The 20,488-nt window shown below is 48.7% G+C and overlaps 1 protein-coding gene across 1 annotated transcript; it reads left to right on the forward strand.

Moving 5' to 3' along the window:
• Positions 1 to 5,688: 5,688 nt before the first annotated feature.
• On the forward strand, positions 5,689 to 15,598 carry LOC141942028 (extracellular tyrosine-protein kinase PKDCC-like). Its single transcript, XM_074864972.1, is given in 11 exon segments — positions 5,689 to 5,862; positions 6,544 to 6,697; positions 6,700 to 6,883; positions 6,885 to 7,035; positions 7,038 to 7,580; positions 7,755 to 7,877; positions 9,988 to 10,259; positions 11,377 to 11,456; positions 11,541 to 11,645; positions 13,154 to 13,330; positions 14,727 to 15,598. Coding segments are annotated over 11 exon segments (2,067 nt in total). The 3' UTR covers positions 14,831 to 15,598.
• The last annotated feature ends 4,890 nt before the right edge of the window (positions 15,599 to 20,488 follow it).

Raw genomic sequence — 20,488 nt, forward strand, 5'->3', positions numbered from 1 at the left:
GGACTGTCCAGCTGGTTGTGTGTTCCTGGGAGCTGATGTCAGGAGCAGGATACTTGATGCCAGCTGGGCTAGATGTACTGGTGGTGTAATGGAAGGGTAAAGCCTGAGAATATGTCAAAGGGAGGGAAGTATCTCAGCAGTGCAGGGAGTGGTGGGGGAAGCTGTGAACAGTGCACAGAGAGCTCGACAGACATGTTGACAAACCGACACCACCACGCCAGCTCTCTGCTCTGCCCTACTAATGAATGACTTGAGATGCATTAGTTGCACAAACATGTATTCCCTTCTGCGCTCTCTGCAATGGGGATGGGCACCTCCAAGGAGGGCTCAAGGGGGATGGTAGCATGTTAAAACCCTGCAATGAGTTTTGTGATACCTCGTCTGCCTGAGATCAGTGCTTCTTTCCCTCAGAGGTTGCTCTTCCTGCTCTCTGCAAGCCCAAATGCCATCCAGCTCTCCAGACACTGCTGATACAGGCCTTTTTCTCATTCCTACCTACACCCAAGAGCTCTTGCCAGACTGTCGCCTGTCAATGCTGGTTGCTTTCCAGCAGATGGCAAGCTCTCCTTGTCAATGCACCCAACAGGAGCAGTGTTCCTCAGCCTTGTCAGCTCCTTCTCTTCGGAGACAAGCTGTCCTGGCTCTTCCAGGGCGTCATACTGCAGGAGTAGGTGATGCCATGTGATGATGTGCAAACACCTTGCAGTGTTCTCGCAGTTTCATCCTGCACCCCCAGCCAGGAGGTGATCCCTTGTCCACCAAAAGAAAAAGGAGCATGTTCAGAAAACCTACTCCTCAGGGCCCTGTATGCCAACCAGGTGCTGGCACAGGCTCTGCCAAACCCTGTGGAGAAACTTCAGGCCAGAAGTGCCTAGGGAGACACAGCTGTGCCTGCCATGGGCCATTAAGGGACCTGGGGCCTGCGGCTTTCTTGGACACCACAGAAAAGGACAGTTTCTCCTTATTCTGGGGAAGAGAAACATGTTATTTCACTTCTGGGGCAAGCAATCATTTGCATCAAGCACTCTGCTAGGGATCATGGCTGGTAAGGCAAAAAAGCAGAGCAAGGTCTGTTTTCCCAGTGCTCTTCCCAGCTACTTGTAGAAAAGTATACCTGCAGTTGGTTTTCTTCTTATCCTTTTCCTGGCTCTTGGGCAAAGCAAAGCAAAGCAAAATCTAGAAATGGCTGGTGGGGTGATTTTTCCCTGGGTGCCACCCAGGCAGGGCCCAGCGCAGCCCTGTGTGGCATGCCTGGAGGCTGGATGCAAAAGGGTTTCTCGGTTTACATGGAACTGCAAAGCCAGGCTGCTCAGGACAGCTCCTGTGCCAGCACCCTGCAGGTAAGAGCCTGCCCTCCAGCAGCTCCTCTTGCTTTCACCCTGCCCCAGATGTGTGCACTTGCAGACAGACAGGAACTGTTTGGAGGCAGCCAGAAGCTCAGCTGGCAGGAGTCACAGTGAGCAGCTAGCCCCACAGGTGAGCACACTGGTGTGGCTCAGAGGTGTCTAAGTCTTCCTCCTGTTCTGATGGATGGCTGCTGCAGGTTTCTTTGATCGCCATTCCAGACCTACAAACTCTTTGCCTCCCTCTTCTGGATTGATGCCCAGGACTTTCATGTATGTGCTCAGTCAGGACTTCCCCCCCACCCCCCCACCCCCGGATTTCTCCCCGGGTTTTTTATGCTAACCCAAGAGCTTGATTTTACCCCTTTTAGATCAATGTCACAGACAAGAAACAGGGAAAATGCTGCTGCCTAGACCTCTTGGGACAGGAGGGAACCAGTTAGAGGAAGGAGTCTCTGTCTAGAGGAAGGCAAATTCTTTCACTGCTGGCATGGGAGAAGAGGATGCTTTCTCACTCCAGCTAGTCTGGAGCACAGGAGACTCCCAATTTTGCATCTACACCTCATATACAGACTCACCTGCTTTTCCAGGGAGGAGCCCAGCTAGCAGTGCCAGTAGGGAAGTGGGAAAAATAATCACAATTTTGCATGAGAGGAATGCCCTTGTAGGAAGCCAGGAGAAGGTCAGAAGCATGGGATTCAGTCTCAGTCATTGCAATTACAGCACAGCCCGATATCTTTTGAACAGTGGACAGCCTTCTACTCCATCTATAGCCTCTTGGGGAATGAACTTATGTAAGAAAATGTAAGATGCTGTCCTATATTGCTGGAGCCAGGTATGCAGAGCAGGAATTGGGATATTTTGTTCCCTTTCAGGCTCATCTGTCCAGTCATGGCCAGCTCCTAGCTGCTTTCTTTACTGCAGCAGCTTTAGAGTGCTGTGCTAGGGGTGTGCGGCACATCTAATCACCGTATCTTCAGAAAATCTGGTGCTCCTAGAATGTGGTGGGCCTAGTGCAAGCACTCAGGTTAACCATAGATGCATTTGCACTCAATCTGGTTATACAATGAGAGCTGCAACAGGAGGTCTTTCCTGGATTTAACATCTGCTATTGAGACAAGCCAATGACAAAACAGGTGTCCACAACACATACCCAACCCAGCCCCTCCACACAGCGCTCATGTGCTAGCAAAGGCAATAAAGTCAGGCCGAAAATTCCTTCTGCTGCGTTACAAGAGTGGGATGGGGTGGGGTGGGGTGGGAGGTACTGGGTCTGGCAGGGCTGTTGCGCCTCCTCTCAATTTTGCCCCAAATTACAACATCGTGTGTTCTGGATTTAGGGACAAAGGAAGCGCTTTTAAAGGAGGAATAACATTTCCTCACTGAGGCAGTGTGTCTGCTTTTCTTCACACCTTCAGTGATATCAGGGACAAGGGAGGCACCAGTAGGGTGGGGGAACTGCCCATACTGGGACACCACAATCCTGCCAGCATCTCAGTGGGATCATTTTAAAATTTCTTCATCTTCCTGCCCATGCCAACGCTTTGGTCTGCTCTGCAGGACACTTGATGACATTATTTGTAATTAATCACTGCCTGTCTGTTTTGTGGTAAGGTTTGGAGGCTGCACCTAGGTGACACTGAAGCCAAAGGGGGGCTCTTTACATTGTTTTACTCCCTGTGAGCTCCGTTTCTCAGTGTAGACTCACAGCCCCTTGGCTGTAGGTACTGCAAGTCAGGGAGGCTCAGAAAACGCAAAATAAAATGACATAAGGAGGTCAAAGCTAGCAAACTCAGAAAACTTCCTACAATGCCTTCCCTTCTCAATTAAGACCTCCATGTGTAATGTTTGGTGGCAAGCCCTGCCCTGCCCATCATGCCCATGTGTGCTCTTGCATGGGTCCATGTGAGGTAGCAAGTATTTTTTGTCCATCTCTGAGTCGCTAGTGATGGGTATTTAACAAAATGGGAAGTACTGGCTCAGGTTATTTCCCATTCAAGCCCTGAAGCGTTTCCTGGCCTTGTCCTGCTCTGCTATCTCAGCAGGCTCTGGGGTGGACATGGTCAAAGCCATCTGCCTTCCACTGCAGTGAGCAGCTAGACACCTCCCTGACAAGAGTTTGTGCTCTCTACGTTTGGCATTTCTTTGCTCTCTCCCAGGGCCTACAACACCCAGGGGCTCTGCTCTGAACTTCACCAATGGTTTTGTACCCTCAGAACAAACCATCTTTTGATCCTCCTTCTGGTTCAGCCAGCACAGGCCCCCAGTGCTCCTGGGAGTGAGACAGTGATCAGGAGCAGGACCTCCCCCCTCTTCTCAAGGGCTGGTACTGTTTTCCCTTCTCTCTTCAAAACACTTAGGTGACATCTATATTAACAAAGGAAATATGCCCCTGACCTTTCCCTGGCACTGGGGTGGACTGGCACAGAACAGCTGTACCCATTGAGCTCTCTTATCCTTCAAAATACGGTGGTCACGTGCAACCTGTGTATCAGGAATGCTGTCTGGCACATCTTGACTCCCAGATCATACCAGGAACTGTCAGGAGAGTGCTAGTGGCCAGGGCCTGTTCTAATGGGGAAGATCACATGCCAGTGCTTAGGAACATACCTGGCACTTCAGCTGTTCCAGCCTGTACTAGTCTGGAGACCATCTGTCCCTATACCCAGTCTGTGCTGGTAGGCTAACCCTGCTGGCAGGCTATTTTGTTCTAATACTGAACTTCTGCCTCTCATCCTTCCTCTTTAGCTCCATGTCCTCCTTCTCTCAGCAATGCTGTTTTCCACACATCTCCTCTCCTTTGCTGTGGAAACATTGCCACACTGATGTCTCACACTCCAGCTGTCCTTCTTCTCTTTGATCCGTTTATAGGATTTTGCTTCCTATCTATAGTGCCCCCACACTGATGTCCAGCTAAGGGTCTTGGACTCTACCCCATGCCAGTGTCCTCACTGGACTAGTGCAGGAGAAGTTGTTCCTCCAGTACAGACCCACTGTAAAAATATTAAAGAACTGCTTCCTTCTTTTCAAATGGACTTCATTTAATTAAGCCTCATTCTCGCCCCATTTTCTCAGATCTCTGGAAGCTACAAGCAGACACTGGAGCATCTCCAGTGCCTGAGGCACCAGCAGAATCCAGTAAGAGATTATGCTGGATCCACCCTGAGGATCCTAGCAGGGGGTACTGGTACCAAGCAGTGGGGTCTTTTCAGCTCTTCTGGTAAGGGGTGATCTTTGTCTCGCTCACCCTCATCTTCCATCTCTTCCCTTGTTACCTTCCCTCCCTTCTCTCATTTGCACAAAGCCCCAAGGAATTAAAGGATGCTGAAATGACCTCTGCTAGATCCTTGCTGCAGCACTTTGCTGTGTTTCCCATTCAAGGTGTCAGCTCTGTCAGGCGAGGCCACCTTTTGTGCTGTTTTCTGCAAGAAGCCTTGCACAGCAGAGCCATGATCTTGGCAGGAATCCTTAAGTGCTACTATAAAGCAAATAAATAATCAATCATTATTATTTTTATGTATCTGTGAGTCTTCTCTAATAGGTCTTGATATTATTATGGTGCTGAGGACAGGCTGAAATTAGATAATACTATACTCAGCTGGCATCTATTCCCTTGGAAACACAGGTAAAAATGCATTTAATAGCTCTCCAGTGACAATGAATATTCATTAATATGACACAGACGTATACTTGATTTGAAAATAAGGACAGTAATTAAAGAGCTATTAAGGTTAAAAAGCAACAAAGGAAATTCAGCTACCGAAAGAGCTGTTCTGGGATCAGCCTCCAACCTATACGTGCCTGGATAAGCACAGGTGGCCTGAGATTTTCTGCTTCAACATATCAGCAGAACATGGGTTCTGCCATCCCTCCTCAAACTCTGTTATCTGGAATTGTCCTGATGAATTCAGAGTTCATTTTTCCTGTTGTCTTACAGAGCAACTGTGCTCTGCTGCAGTGCTGCTGCTTGTACTCTGTCTCACAGGCTGCTCCAGTGACGTTGAACCAACAAGAAGTGGAGGGGAAACTTTCCGCAGGCCTTTGGGAAGGAAGCTATTTATAAGCAATCGCTTACATTCTTTATTTCTATTAAGATAGTCTTGGGGATCAGTGGTAGTCGTGATAGCTGCTCTGCTGTAATCTTTGAAAATCTCCATCCCACAGGCCATGAATTAAAGTCGAGTTTCTCAGAGAGGTGTCACAAAGGTTCAGCTTTAGAAAGCGACCTGAGCAGCATGTGCTCTGCGTTAGGAGCGAGTCAGGAGAGAGGCAATGGCCCTGCTGCACATGGAGGGAGGCAAGGAGGAGCAGATGTGTCCAGGGGCCGTGGCAGCCCCGCAGGGCTATGTGGTCGCACTGCTTGCTCCCAGCCAGGACAAACCCTGTGAAACCTCACCCACCGCGTCCCGCCAGTCTGGTCCTGGTGCAGGCAGAAACTGCAGGCTCTCAGCAGAGCCAGGTCCCTCAGGGCCAGGGCAGCGGTGGGGCGATAGCAGCCACCCCGGCTAGCGGAGGAAAGGTGAGATGTGCATCCTCCAAACCCGGGTGTGCTGTCAGGAGGAGGTTACTGCACCGGGCTGTGTGGAAGCACCCTGCTTCCTTTCTGGGGAGGGTCTCTCAGGCCAGTTATGCCACCGAAAAAATTTTGACAGAAACTGAAGCAAACCAGGTGGAGAGGCAGATCATTATTTTAATTTTTAACCCAGTAGCGTAAAGGTAAGTAAAAAAGTGAATCAACCCATTGGGCTGGTGTTTCAGGCCAGTCAGTGAGGAGAGTTAACTGTATATTCCCTGAATTAGAAGCAGATAAACCTCATCTGCCTTCGCCCCAAGCTAACCCAGCTTTCTGCACAGCAGCACCTGGTGCAGACACGTGTATAAAATGGGTGACAGAGCTGCGGTGGGCACCCCCGTCCCGCTCCCTCGCAGCCATCTCGGCAACGCTCCCTTCTTCTGTGCAGGGACACGTGTCGCAGAAGGCAGCCCTGAGCCGTGTCCCCAAGGCTGATCGATTTCCTCACAAATAAATCATAAAGTTGTGTTTTCTGCCTGGGTTGGCTGGTTTTGGTGGAGAAGAGTTTCGGTGGGTTTTTTTTCTGGAAACAATTCCAATTCCATGCTTTAGCCAGTGTCCTGCTGTTTCAAGCTAACAGGGTTTATCCTTCTAATGAGAGAGACTGCCAGTGTTTGCTTGTCATAGAAACCTACCTGCGACTTTCCGAAGGCACGGGAACGTGGTATCTCAGTTTTTACTAATTTTACTCCGCTTTACACCGCTCGGCTGCGGTCTGCGGGCACATTAGCAGGACCGCAGAGATTCACGCCTGTGAAACGAGCGTGTTTTGCTGTGAACAGCCCCGCTGGGAGGGTGGGGCGGGCATCTGCCGGGAGGTACCGCTCACTCCCGGCAGCTCCGACACCCACCCCGCGCCGTCTCTCTCCGAACCGCCTCGGCTCCGCCGCCGCCGCGACCCTCCCTCCCCTCCCACCGCGGGCGGTCCGTGCCGTCGCTGCCCCGTGTGCCCGCGGGCCCCCCTCGGGCCGGGCCGGGCCGGCGGGGGTGGGGGCTCCCGGCGCCGGGGAGGCCGCCCGCGCGCCCGCCCCGCCCCCTGGGCGCCGCTCGGCTTCCCCGGCGCGGCGGAGCGCGGGCGGCAGAGCGGCCGGAGCCCGCTGCGGCGCAGCCCCGCTCCCATGGCGGCGGCGGCGGCGGCGGGGGCGCGGGGGCGGCGGGGCGCCCGGCTGGGCGCGGCGGCGCTGCTGCCGCCGCTGCTGCTGCTGCTGGCGCTGCCGGCCCTGGCGCTGCTGGCGCTGAGGGCCGGTGGCGGCGGCGGCGGTGGCGGTGAGGGGCAGCCGGGCTCCCCCCGCCCAACGCCGCCGCCGCCGCTGCCGCCGGGCTTGCGGGAGGAGCTGCGGCAGAGGCGGCGCGACCTGCGTCGCCTGGCGGCGGCGGCGGCGTTGGGCGGCGGCGGGGAGGCGGCGGGCGGGCTGGGCTGCGGCGACCTGAGCCTGGCGACCGGCGTCAGCGTCCTGGGCTGGGGCTTCACCAAGGTGGTGGCGCGGGCGGCGCTGGCGGGCGGCGGCGCCGTCGCCCTCAAGTCGGTGCACGGGGCGGGCCGGGAGGTGCGGCACTGTGTGCGGCGCTACGGGGCGCCGGCCGGCTGCCGCCGCCTGGCCGCCTACAAGCTGCTGAAGGAGGTGACGCTGCTGCAGCGCCTGCAGCACCCCGGCATCGTCCAGGTACGGCGGGGCGGGGGGGCCGCGGGGCGGGCGCCCTTCGCACGGAGCTTTGCCGGGGGGGCGGTCGGTGCCGAGTCGATCCAACCGTGTTGCCTTCCCCCCCCCCATCCCCCGCCAACCCCGGGCGGTCCGGTCAGCGGCACGGCTCTGACATCGCTCCTTCCCTCCCGGCAGCTGCACGGTCAATGCTATGATCGTAGCGAAGATCCTGAAATACGGGTCACAGCCATGCTGGAGCTGGGATCCCCCCTGGAGATGATTCAGCTCCTGCAGACCCCCTGGGAGGAGAGATTTAAAGTAAGAAAACAAACCAAAGGGAGTTTTATCAGTTGTTTCTTGACCGCAAGCCGGGTAGATGCGAAGAACCCGTGGGGACTGCTGGGGCGAGTGGGATGATCATGCTGACACTCTGTTTGCTCCCGCAAATTGTCCTTAAATCGCTTTGCTTTCACTCCTTTTAAATCACATTAAAATAACCTTAGCCTGGTGTCTCACAGTTACATTCCTTCTCTCTAGAGCAATGTTAAAGAGTTATGTCTGGGAGGAAATGGCCACACAATCTTGCTCAGGGCTGGGGTGGTCTTTACTACCCAGTATTACACTGTATTGCTCATTTTCCCTCTATATTGTTCCACTCCACAGAGGGGGTTTCGTAGCGTGGCCCCTTGGCTGGCTGGGTCTGACTCGGGGGAGCCACCTCGCTGCACCATGAGTCTGTTGTTTTATGTGTGTAATTTGATTTTGGCAGCAAGCTGAGCAGCCTGTCTCTCACCATGTGTTTGTATGATGCTTCTGATCTTAGCCCTTTAGGTATGACTGTAGTACAAACACTACTAAATTGCTTTCCTCCTGCTGTCGGTGCTAGAATCACATCCCCGTTAGTGAGATCTGCCTTGTCTCCTAAGCATCCCACATAGGGACTCTTAAGCTCCCCGGGAACATAAGTGACTTATGACATGGCACTTATTTTGGTTATAGCTTGTATTACAGTTTGCCTCAGGGTCTCAGTTGGGGGTTCGCTGCTACTTGTTTGGTTCCCAGGAGGAAAGAGAGCATCAAGTAGAAGCATGGGTACCTTAATGTCGATAACAAATGCTCTGGGCAAAATAAAACCACAACAAAAGTCCCAAAATAAAACCCCTGCTTGCATGTGGTCCTTAATGTTGAACAGAGGCCTCGCCATCCAAGCCAGAGGGGAAGTGTGGCAGCTGAGCTCGTTCAGCTGTAGGATGCGGAGCTGGGATTCTTATGATTACTTCACTAATCAAGTTAAAGTAGCATCAGAGCTTCCAGAGTCATTTCTCTTGGCCTGTGGAGTTCCACTTCTGCTTACAAACTATTTCACACTGGCTTCTACACAGCTTTCCCAGCACCTCCTCTTCTCTAATGTGCCAAAATCTGTAGAGCTAGAAACCCATGATGCTGGATTAGCTGGTGGTGAGGTCTGATACAGTGGCATTAAGATTTTCATAATCTGTTGACTGATAAAGATACTAATTCAGAATTTACACTGGCACTGCCTAGTCCTGTTTCCTAATTAGGGCATCTAAACGGATGGGATTCCCCTCTGATGAGCCACATCAGATACCAGTGATTGTGTGAGCTGTTCCAAGTGAACAAACCCTCATGCCTGCACAGATTGCTATCGGAGGCAGTGAGGGGTGGTGCGGGTCTGCCGGGCACACCTAGATGATGATACAGTTTGTCTGATGCCAGGGCACTTGATACTGAATTAAAACTGCTGCAAAAAGCTGCTTGAATAAAGTGCTGGTGCAATATAAATGCAGTCATCTAGTTTGCTCAGAAATCATTTAGCGCGCTTTCTGCTGGATCAGGTATTGTCTGACCTTTCCCTCCTGCCAGAAATTTGACATAAAACCAAAAAAGCTGGAAATAAATACATTGCATGCTTTGGCTAATTCTTCAGAAGCACGATTGTGTGCCCAAATTCATACTGCTGAGTGATGCAGCAAGGCATGAATCTGGTATTAATGACCATGGAGCCTGAGTCTGTATGGAGCAGCATGGGGGGAGGGAGGGGAATGTATTAATTCTATGCCAGAGTGGGAAAAAACCCTTCTGATTTCAGCTAGCAAATCAATATAGCTCCCGAAACATGAAGGCTGCTATTGTTTTCCTCACAGCTTTCTCTTCTAGTTCCTCTAACTGCAAATGTCTCTTTTTGTATATGCACATTTTAGAAAAATGTTGCTAAACTACTTACCAGTCAAATCTTGTGGCAATGTTGATAATAAATTTTGTAGCATACATATAATTACCTTTTAAGTACTATACGTTTTTTTTTTTGCCTTTAATTTCATTGAGTGCCCTCCCCTTTGTTCTACTTCCAATTTAATAGCTGTTTTTCATCTGTTTTTCCCATGCATATTCATCTTCTCTTTCTCAGATTTGCCTGAGTCTTGTGAAACTGCTGTTTTACTTGGCACATTCCCCCCTGGGTTCAATAGTCCTCTTGGATTTCCAGCCGAGGCAGTTTGTTATGGTGGATGGAAACCTAAAAGTGACAGACATGGATGATGCCAGCACTGAGGAACTGTCATGCAAGGAAGATAATGACTGCACACTCGACTTCCCTACAAAAAGCTTCCCTCTCAAATGCTCTGCAGTTGGGAAGTGTGAAGGAATAAATGAAAAGAAGAATCTTTTCAATGCATATCGGTATGTCCAGAGAGATGGGGGGAAAGTCTGGGGTGGTTGAGCTCACCATGTAGCCTCTAGTATCTCGTACTTCTTCCATGCAGTGCTTCCCCCTCACCTCTGTCAAAAGGTGGTTAAGGATCGCTTTGAAGCAAGCTTATTTTCCTTATAAGGCAGGAAAATAGTGTAGTTGTTGTCTGGTGAGAATGAAGGGATCTTTCTTCTGCTGCTCCCTTTCCCCAACGCCCTCTAGAAACTTGCCCCAGAGGTTGCACCTGTGAATTTACTGTTTGCCAAACAAGCCCTGGCACTTGACATCCACGGGCTGTGTTTGCTGAAAGCAGTGGCAGTGCGGGCTACCTGCCAAAGCCCACCAGCTTTGAGCCCCCGTTGTTGGGAACAGGCTGGCTAACTCTTCCCTTGAACTCCGCACCATGACTATGGGCACCTATGGAAGAGCGATGAAACAGCTGATGGGCAGCAGGCTGAGACTGCTGCAGCGCTTTGTATAGGCCACCAGCTGAAAGCACGATGACTTCCACTCACCGTTGACGCTTGGCAGATCACATACTGGAGGGAAGCCTTGGCAGCTGGGTATTTACACAGAAGGACTTAGTAAGGGAGCCTGAATTTGCAGGATTCAGTGTGGAAGGGCAAATCCCTGCATAGATTATTGCAGCCTTGCAGTGATGCACTTGTCCCTTGTAGAACAGGAGTTTTCTGGAAGGTTCAGGGAATGAGTCGTCCTGCCTTTGCAGGGGCAAGAAGAATGGTAAACCTTTTCAGGGCAAGGGAAAGGTCTTTGCATGAGTCTTCTTTCATTTTTTTGTCTATTTTTGATGGGAAATGCATTGCTTAGTGTACAAAAATGGCCCCAGGGAATGAGGGAAAGCTCTCTTGCGAGTCTTTGCAAGGTAGATTTCACACGGTGCTTGGCAGCATGCTGTGCTGCAAGGACCAAGCTTTCAGCCCAACTCACAGGGACGGTCTGTGAGATGCCAGTGAAGTGCTCAAACATAACTTAAGAGCCAAAGCAGACTTACTAGTTGCATATGGATAATCGAGTCACAGGAAAACAACTTAATCACTAGGGAAATTAAGCAACTGTATTCTAATCAGTCTGTGGGATTTTTTGCAGGTATTTTTTCACCTATCTTTTGCCACACTCTGCACCACCAGCTTTGCGGCCCTTTTTGAGTGATATTCTGAATGCAACAGGTACTAGCTAATATTTGTAAACTTCTTTATTAGAGGTCTCTAAATGGAATTACTCATCTTTGTAATCTTTTTCTTTAAATGTAGGTGATCTACGATATGGAATAAATGAAACCTTGAAAGCTTTTGAAAAGGTTTTACATCTATACAAGTCTGGGCTCTATCTACAGAAAAGACCTCTCCTTTTAAAAGGTACATGATTTTGAATGCTTTAAGTAACATAACTACTGAGGGAGCGAGGAACTTGGTAACTGGTCAGATTCTGATCTCCCATACATTCAGGCAGTATGTAGTCACTAGGAAAAGCACCAGAAATATCTTTTTTTTGAGCAGCCTTTGTTGTTTTTTCATGGGATCTATGCGTGATTGCATTGTTTTGCAGAGTAAATGCAGTGCAGACAATCTGGCCTACGCACGGGCATACATTTGCACTGCTTCTAAATACTCTTCTCATAATGTGCATCAGTGTTTCAAGTGAATATATTTCAGCAACAAGACCAGAGTAGCGAAGTGAATGTCTCCTATCTCTCTTCGGGGTCATCTTATCCTGTGGACCAATAGGTCAGTTTTCCAGGCTGATATTGAAACTTCCCATGTCATTTGGTGGCTTCTGACTGCTGAGCACAGGTTATTATGGGAATGTACAGTGGGGAGGTGACAACACCGAGATGAGCATGGCAGAGTAGCTGAGGCCCTGGTGGCCTCTAAATTTCTTTTTTTGAAGACCATCCTATTGGACCTGTGGATGGATAAATGAGCCTTGATGAGGTGCATTCCTCTCAAAAGGACTCATTCGGTGGTAGAGATGAGGCTCATCAAAAGGAAGGCTTCAAAAGTCCAGTGGTTACCAAGCCTTACATTTTCCTGAGTGTTCACTTAAGATGGTGGGATGGTGATGGTGGCTTGTGAAAGGGAATCTCTGTACCTGTGAAAGAACTGGAATTTGCACCGTTATGAACAAAGATATCCGGTAATTTGCACTAAAGGACCATCAATTTTAATGGGAATTACTAGTATTTTCCAACAACACCTACCTGTTGGCTTCGCAGCTGGCCCAGTAGCAATGTGCCAGAATGATCAGTATCCTGGAGGTGTGGGAAGGTGGAGGGAGACTCTTAGCCGTCAATGAACAACAGCCTGAACATCACCTGCTCAGGCTTGTCAGGTCTTTTATATCCCGCTGGAGCAGGATCTGGCCTCCCTTTCCCCCACTGGGGTTCCTAAATCTCCTGTACCTGTGGGTGGCACCATGATGAGAGGATCAGCATGTGCCCCATGTAGCTCGGTGCTGGATCTGTGATGAGCTGGTTCTGCTGTTGGGGCTGAGGTGTAGGAGAGGCTGTTGTGAGGTTGGCTTCTCTGGAGAACAGGCAGAGAATCTGTGTGTCTGCACAGCAGACCCCCCTCTCACCCACCCCTGAGGTCACTCCCCTGTCCCTTCACCCTTGAGAGCTCTGCCCCCTCTCTTATATCTGTGGGGGATTGCTGTCCTGTGCTCCGTAGCAGAACCAAAAGTCAGGATTTGGGTTTCTTTTAACTTTGCAGCTCCACCCACTCCATCTAAGCAGGTCAGTTCAATATATCACTATCCAATTTTTCTTTAAGAGTTTCACTGAAGTGCAACATGCAAAGTGTATGGTGTAACTAGTCTCTAAAAGCCTCTTAAAGAGGTTCCCTAAAAACCCTCTTTCTGTTCCCAGACTACATCTCCCTAAAGGGCTTCCGTACAGTTGAAGGAGAAGACTACAAGTGCTGGCCCTCCTACAGCCACCTGGGATGCGTGCTCTCTGTTCACGGCGCCGAGGAAGCCGCTGCAATTTGTAACTCCCAATCGCAGTGTCAAAGTTTTATTGTCACCCAACGGAGGACGTGGACAGGTGAGCTTGAGCGGATTGACAGGATACTGCCACGTGGTGCCCCTGCTTCCTCAGTCCCAAGTGGGGATGATGCTGCTGCCCTCCTCTGTAGTGCCTTGAGTCTATGGGTGCCTGTAAAAGCTGCCTTCCTTATTCTCAAGATCAGGTGGCTGCTGCGGTGGGTGTCCCTGAGTATTTCTAAGGAGACACAAGAGAAATTATATTTTCTTTCTGCACCTTCTTTTCTATACAGATTTTGCACAGGACTGCTATGTATTGTTAAACAGTTATTTCATGCAGAGGTGGCTTCACTTTGGTGTTAGGCTAAACAATTCATGTGGTATGTATAGTTTGCAAAGAGCTGTGGGGTTTTTAGAGATGAAAGAAGCTATGTAAAAGAGGGTGGTTACTATTGTTGTAATTAAAAGAATCATAGCTTACAAGTTGTTATCCCCTTTATCAAAACTAAAGCCCCAAACCGATGGATTTCCAAAATGTCCCTGTAATTAGCTCTGATTATAGCCTCTTACAGTTAGCATGTTTTCAGAATTACTATAAATTACCTCATTTAGCTGACACTTCAATTGTGGGCTAAATTGTTACTTATAAAGTGAAACACTAAATGAGGTAAATGAGTGTTTTCACTCATGGTGGTGCTGAAGAATTGCGTCTTGTTGGCTCACATGACATTTTAAAGAAAACCCGCAAAACTACCAAAACTGCAGCTTTTCCATGGGTTCGTGTGCAATTGGCATGTGGCTAACTAATGTCATAAGAGCCCTTACAGTGATGCAACATAGATCTCTTTGAGCTGGTTTCACACCAGCAATGGATTGTATGAGTTGTGCCTAACGCACTGCATCTGGCTTCCTCACGGGGTGGCTATTAGTTGCTGTGTGTGGTGCTTGGTGGAAGCAGCCACGCTTAAAACAGCAGTGGGGATGCAGAAGCAGCAGCACGTGGGACAGAAGACCCTTTCTGCAGCACCTGGCTCGGGTGCTGATCCCTGCCGTCCCGCACTGTGCCTGCAGTGTGTTAACATTTCCTGACATTTTTCTTTCTCACATTTTTACAGCACATCTTTGCAGTCAAAGATACCAAAAGCGTGTGGCTGAAATGCCGAGTACCCAACTTTGCCAGTTGGGTTAATGAGAACTGCGGTTAACATGCTAGTCCCTCTTAGGGCACCTTGGGAAAGCAAAGTAAAGACGTAAATGCCTCTGTGGCCCGATTGTGCATTCCTTGTGCATGCTCGGTGAGCATCTGGAGTTTACTGGGAGTGTAAAACACATCTGTGACAGGGTGGAGTGAGTCTCCACTGAGCAAGCAGTGTGTTCCTGTGACTTTCGCAATAAATAGCATGGGTCAAGGTGAACCTATCTCCTCTAGTAAACTTGCATTTTTATTTCCTTTCCAGGACGCCCACTCGCCTCGTTTCAGAGTAGCCTGACTGATTTAATACCGGATGCTAACGCTGTAGTCTATATTAAACGATCGGCTTCCTCAGGGGAAAGACTTTAAAGACAATGAGATCACATAATATGATCCTGGGAGGAACAAACCACTGGGGAGAATTTCATCTGCTGAAAAGAATGACATATTTTATTTTGCTTTGGGATGGGATCTCCCTGCCAGCTCAGATAGAGTCAAATGCTGCTGTCTCCTTGATCAAAGCTCAGATTTCTCATTGCAGCCCCACTAGCTTTTTTTATCTGTTCCCACACTGCTGTTCTGCCTAAATGCTCCCAGTTTTAGTCAAATGTCGCTAGACTGTGCAATACCTAGGCTTGCTGCTTTGGTAACCAGCTTGTCAGCCAAGAAATAGGAATAGCTGCAAGGGATCCGGCTTCGGTAGGCTTAGTTAGTTCAGTCACCTCTGAAAACCTGTGGATAATACAACTTGGAGAAGGCAACGGCTTCTTCTGCAGCTGTCTGCCAGGATTTCATACCACTGCCAATGTAAAGGACTGGATTTCAGATGGGGCCAAGGTTGCAGGGCTGTGATGCATAACCAGAGGTTGATGATGGGGGTGGTCTTCCAAGGAGGGTGCTGATTCAGTTCCTTCCAGGGCAGGGAAGGGAGGTGGTATATAGATCAACTCTGGAACCAAATGTCTGCATGTTTGGATGCAGGATTTGGGTTTGACCCTACATGATTTGTAATGCCAGCTCCCATGTATCAACCTTGAAGGTTTTTCTTTGTTACTTTCCATGAAAGAGTGAGACATTCAAATTATTTATGTGTAAGGTGTGACTCTGTATGATAAAGAATAACTATGTTTATTCTAAGCAAGCTGTGAAAAGTTTTTTTTGTTTAATTGTCTAAGTCTTTACTGCAACCAAATGAACAGATGATTTCCCACCTTCAGCTCACCTCACATCATTACCCACTCCTGAGGACAACGCATGAGTGCTCTAAGCAGTGAATGAATGTGCCCAAGCCCCTCGAACACTTACATCTTGGAGGATGCTCTGTGGCTGTGCTTGCAGGCTCACATGTGTAGAAGGGAGAGCCTGGTACCAAGAGCCTCCTGCATCTGCTCTTCCCTGAAATTGTGGATGTGGTTTCTGAAAAATAGGTGGGGGTTTGTATAATTTCAGGCTGTAAGAGATGGCAATGTAATGTGCCACTCCTGGGTGTGCTGGGAAGCAGCGACCATACGGTACCTCTTCTGCTGTAGCTGGGTTGGGAAGAGCCCAAATCACCAGTGACCTCACATCTCGTAAGGGAAAGTCCCTGGCCTTTTGCAGGAGAGCCGCACTGCAGCCTCTGTGTGATGCCACATTGAATTTTCCACTTAGCCCACGCTGCTGGGTGGAAATGATGGCTCTTGGGACATTGCCGTTGACTCCTTGTAGTGTACAACAGTGTGGCTATTTCCATGTGGGCCCCTGTAGCAGCTGGGGTACCCCCCAACTAAAGATGCCTGGGGTTGCGCTGTGTTTTTCGTGATCTGATCCTGTGTTTCTTAGTGCAGGATCTGACCTTTCAGCTTGTTAGTACTCTCTTAACCCACAGCAATGCCATGGCATGGGGGCTTTCTCATGCGCTATAACCCCTGCTGCTTACACTTGAGGCTCAAGGACTCTGATAGTGATATCAATTAATGAGAATTCCTAGTTAGCACAACAAGAAGGCTCTTAGTGATGGCCACGTTGCTGCAGGCTTTGTGAAGGCAAGGCTTTTTAAATGGACAGTCACAGATCACTTTCTCCATTACATAGGGTCCTGTGGAAGTTGTAGGGAAGGTCCTGCCAGGGGTCTGCTATTGTTTTACATTGACCCTGCTGAGCAGGGCTTCAGGCATCTGCTGTGTGGTGCATTACATTAGCAGGAGGTAATGAGAGTTTATTCCATATCTCTTGGCCTCCTGAGATACAAATCAGAAGTACATTCCCCAAAGCAAGGGCAAGGGCCAGCCTGGGGTCATTTCGGAGAGAAAGAAAGAGAGAGAATGCAAAAATTGACATGATTCCAGTTTGTGTTAGAAAGATCTTCCCATCTTAAAAATCTCTCCTGGTAAAAAGACATTGTGTATTTTAGTCACGTGATGCTCCTTTCACGTTGCAGATTTTTCCATTAAGTTTTCATTGTATGACTGCCTGCCAGCCAGTCAGGTCCAGCCCCTATGGCAGTGTCACTTGTATAAATGTAGGTTCCAGCATCAAACCTGCCGTTAGAGCCTGGGAGCATGACCATATGAAAGTTTTGAGCACATGGTGCTTAACAAATAACAACAACAACAATTATTAGTATTATAAATAAATAAATAGATAAATAAATAAGGAAGCCAGGCTTCAAAGAATCCCAATGTTCAATCTGCTGTTGCCAGAGCGAGTGGCTTTTGTAGGACATTCAGACCACTCCCTGCAAACGAGTAGGTGTATTCTTAGAGCCTGGACCCCCATGAGCACATTCATCACGCTAGCACAGACAAACAGCTAGGGCACAGGCAGACATTTATGTCCAATTCTGTTCACATCCTAGAGAGCTGGATGATGCCACAAATACACTGGTAACAGTGTATGCAGCAATTCTCCTTGTGCTCTGTGCAGCCCCCCACGGCATATAACACCTGGTGGGCATGCTGGCCTCTGTCTGATTTGGGGTGACATCCCACTGCAGCTGAATGGTGCCCAGCAAATGCTGGGTGAGGAAAGATGTTTTAGCACCCTGCTGCATCCAGAGCTATAGTTTGACACGTGTTTGAGGAAACAGTGGTTGGAAAAAGTGGTTCCCACTCTGATTTTTCCCAGCTTCTTGCTGTTATCATCTGCTAAGAAACCTTTTCCAATGGCCATGCCAGTTTAAAAGCATGTAGAATTAATTCTCTGCTAGCCTCCAGTGAGCAGCCTGTGACCCCTAAGCTTCAGGCAGCTCATGAGTGGCCCAGGTGCAGCTTCTGTGCCAGGTCTGCGTGGAGCACCCAGGCTGCTCCCAGCCTGCAGGGGAGGCCACGGGAGAAAGGATATTCTCTGCAGCTTTGGGCCCATGTGGCTGTTTTGTAGTGCACTATCTTTATGTCCCATCTCAGTCAGTCTTTATTCATTCTATCCTTTTATTAAATTACAACTGCCTCAAGCAACTTCAGACTTTCAATGCCAGTGAAAATTTCAGTGCATGCCTAAAAACTGTATTTCAGTAACTACGGTACGTACAAAACTCAGATATAAACATTTGCTGCCCTTAAAGCTCCCAGTTGCTGGAGTCAATTTGTCTCTGCTATCGCTGATCAGTATTTCAGCCACCATTGTGGAATATGTAACAGAGGAAAGTGCTTGGAAAGAAACAGCAGGGGATCAATTGCAATGGAAACCATGTGTGCTAGAGGAATAATATTTACCTAAATGTGTCTATCACATCTTCCCAAAGGATGCTGCCATTAGGAGAGAATGGATATGAAAATGTTGCCTCCATAGATAAAAGTTAGGAATATCATTTTTTTAAACACAAACTTTAATATTCTTAATTAATTCCACATTGTAGTAACAGAGATAAAGCCACATCCATGAAGGAAAATACCATGTACTCCAAAGATATAAACCACAGTTTAATAAATAGCAACAGATGCTGCATGACTCATGTTCAGTATGTTTGCGCAGGCGTTTACATGACTGGTGGCTTCATGGCAGACTGAGGAGCGGAGCAAGGGAGACAGAGCCCAATAAAGAAAAAGGAATTCCTGGTTCATCAGACAAGGTTCAAATAACAATGAAAGTCATACCTGTATTCTTACATGACATATTCTGCAAACTTCAGTGATGCTCTGAGCAGCACTCAAATAGATGAGTTAGTTTGGGGGGAAAACCAGGAATTTATCACAGGCAGCTGTAGACCCAAATCACACATCTGGGTTCATGTCAATTTCTGTAAGATTTCCTATAAATTCATGTACTGAGCACTGATCTTCCTGGCTAGAAGTCAGAGCACTTTGGTCCTACTGGGCTGAAAGAGCTGGTTTGGGGTCCAGTTTGAGGAATTAGTGAAGTGTAAGTGCAGTATCCAGAATAGCCCATCGTGATGTCTTGGTAGGACTTCAGAGTGAATCTTCCCCCCTAACTACAGCACTTGCAGCAATCTTTCTCCTTGGTTCCATTGTCCCAGTGTACCAAAGCACCACCACCAGCAGTGTGGAGATGGTGATAGTGAAGGAAAATTCACAGAAGAGAATTTTACATGAGAGGTAACCATGAGCCCATCTGCCTCCTCTGTAGCATCTACTTAGTTGAGGATGATGGATCTGCCCTGAATGATAGTTCTTGGCTAATGGGAAAATGTATCAGATTACATCAAACAGGTCTGGGTGCACCAAGGAGGGGTGATAGCAGGAGGGAAGGGCTGCTGGACTCCTCTGCTTGAAATTCAGCTTCTGGCTCTGTGTGAGAGCTCCAGGCAAGGACTTGTGCTTTGGAGCCTTTGGACCCTCAGCCCTCCTGGCTGGCCAACCCAGACAGCAAAAGCACTGGGTTTACTCTCAGGGTAGACTTCATGACATAGCTTTGGAGGAGATGGAGATGCCGATAGCTTTTTAAGAAATACCTGCTTGGCCTTTCTGGGCACCAAGTTATGTCCCTGGACTGCATCTGCTACCACAATTACCCTATCCTCACCCATTCCCAGCTACCATAACCACTATTCTTCCCCACCCCCAAATCTATACCTGATGGCTGCATGCTCAGGTCTCTCCCTCCAGTCATTTACTCACCCTCCACTCCCCATGTGTCATCCCAGCCCACCTACTCGTTAACCCCTTGTACACCCACACCCTCAGCATTCACACACAGTCCCACAGCCTCTTACCCTTGCAGCCAACACACAGGTGGTGGTATGGCCAGGGAGCCCTTATTTCTGTACTGTCAGAGGCGAAATAGTCCTGCCTTGTAGCAGGAGGCCACATCTGCAAGGTGTAACCACAAGATCAGCCTGCCTTTGATTTGTAACCTCTCTTTTCATTTACCATCGATGATTTCTAGATTAGCAAGTGCTAAATACAATGTAGTAATAGCCTCCTGCAAACAACCAGGGTTAAAGCTGTGCATTAAAACCACAGTGCCTTAACTACATTGTGTTATTCACAAAGTGCATGACACCTCCCAAATCCAAGTCTAGACAAGGCTTAAGAAAATGCAAATTCCTACATTATGTTACGTTTAGCAGTATTTATCCTCAAACCCCATCAAAATCAATGTGAGTCTCTTGTGACTTTTTGTCTGTGATCTGTTGCCCTATTTACAGTACTGGAAAGGTAAGATCCAGCCTCAAAATGAAGTAGAACATTAGTGACTCCCAAAGCTACAAAATAAGCACCCAAATTTCCAAATGCTTGTATCTGTAAGTTATATCCCCACATAGTGTCTTTAGCAAGTGAATTGGTTTTCTTTGCTGGGAAAAACCCTGCTGCAAATTCCCTTTCTACTTCAGATGACAGATCAGAGAGTTCAGGCTTAGATTAAAAGCTTGATAATGAAACCTGGGGACACAAGTTAATCGTCACATTGGGTCACCAGCAAGGCAGTTTATGAATGTCTTGGGGACCTGGGATGCAAAGGAAATTCTCTCAGACCTTAGATGGAAAATGCCAAGGAACAGTTCAGCATCACTGCTGTGTCTTGTCCAGTGCTGTTCTTCATTCGCTTGGAGAGGGAGTCGTGAACTCCCACTCCTAATTAATCTCCCTC

The sequence above is a fragment of the Strix uralensis genome, chromosome 4 (genome assembly GCF_047716275.1).
Source record: "Strix uralensis isolate ZFMK-TIS-50842 chromosome 4, bStrUra1, whole genome shotgun sequence".
In the NCBI taxonomy this organism is placed as follows: domain Eukaryota; kingdom Metazoa; phylum Chordata; class Aves; order Strigiformes; family Strigidae; genus Strix; species Strix uralensis.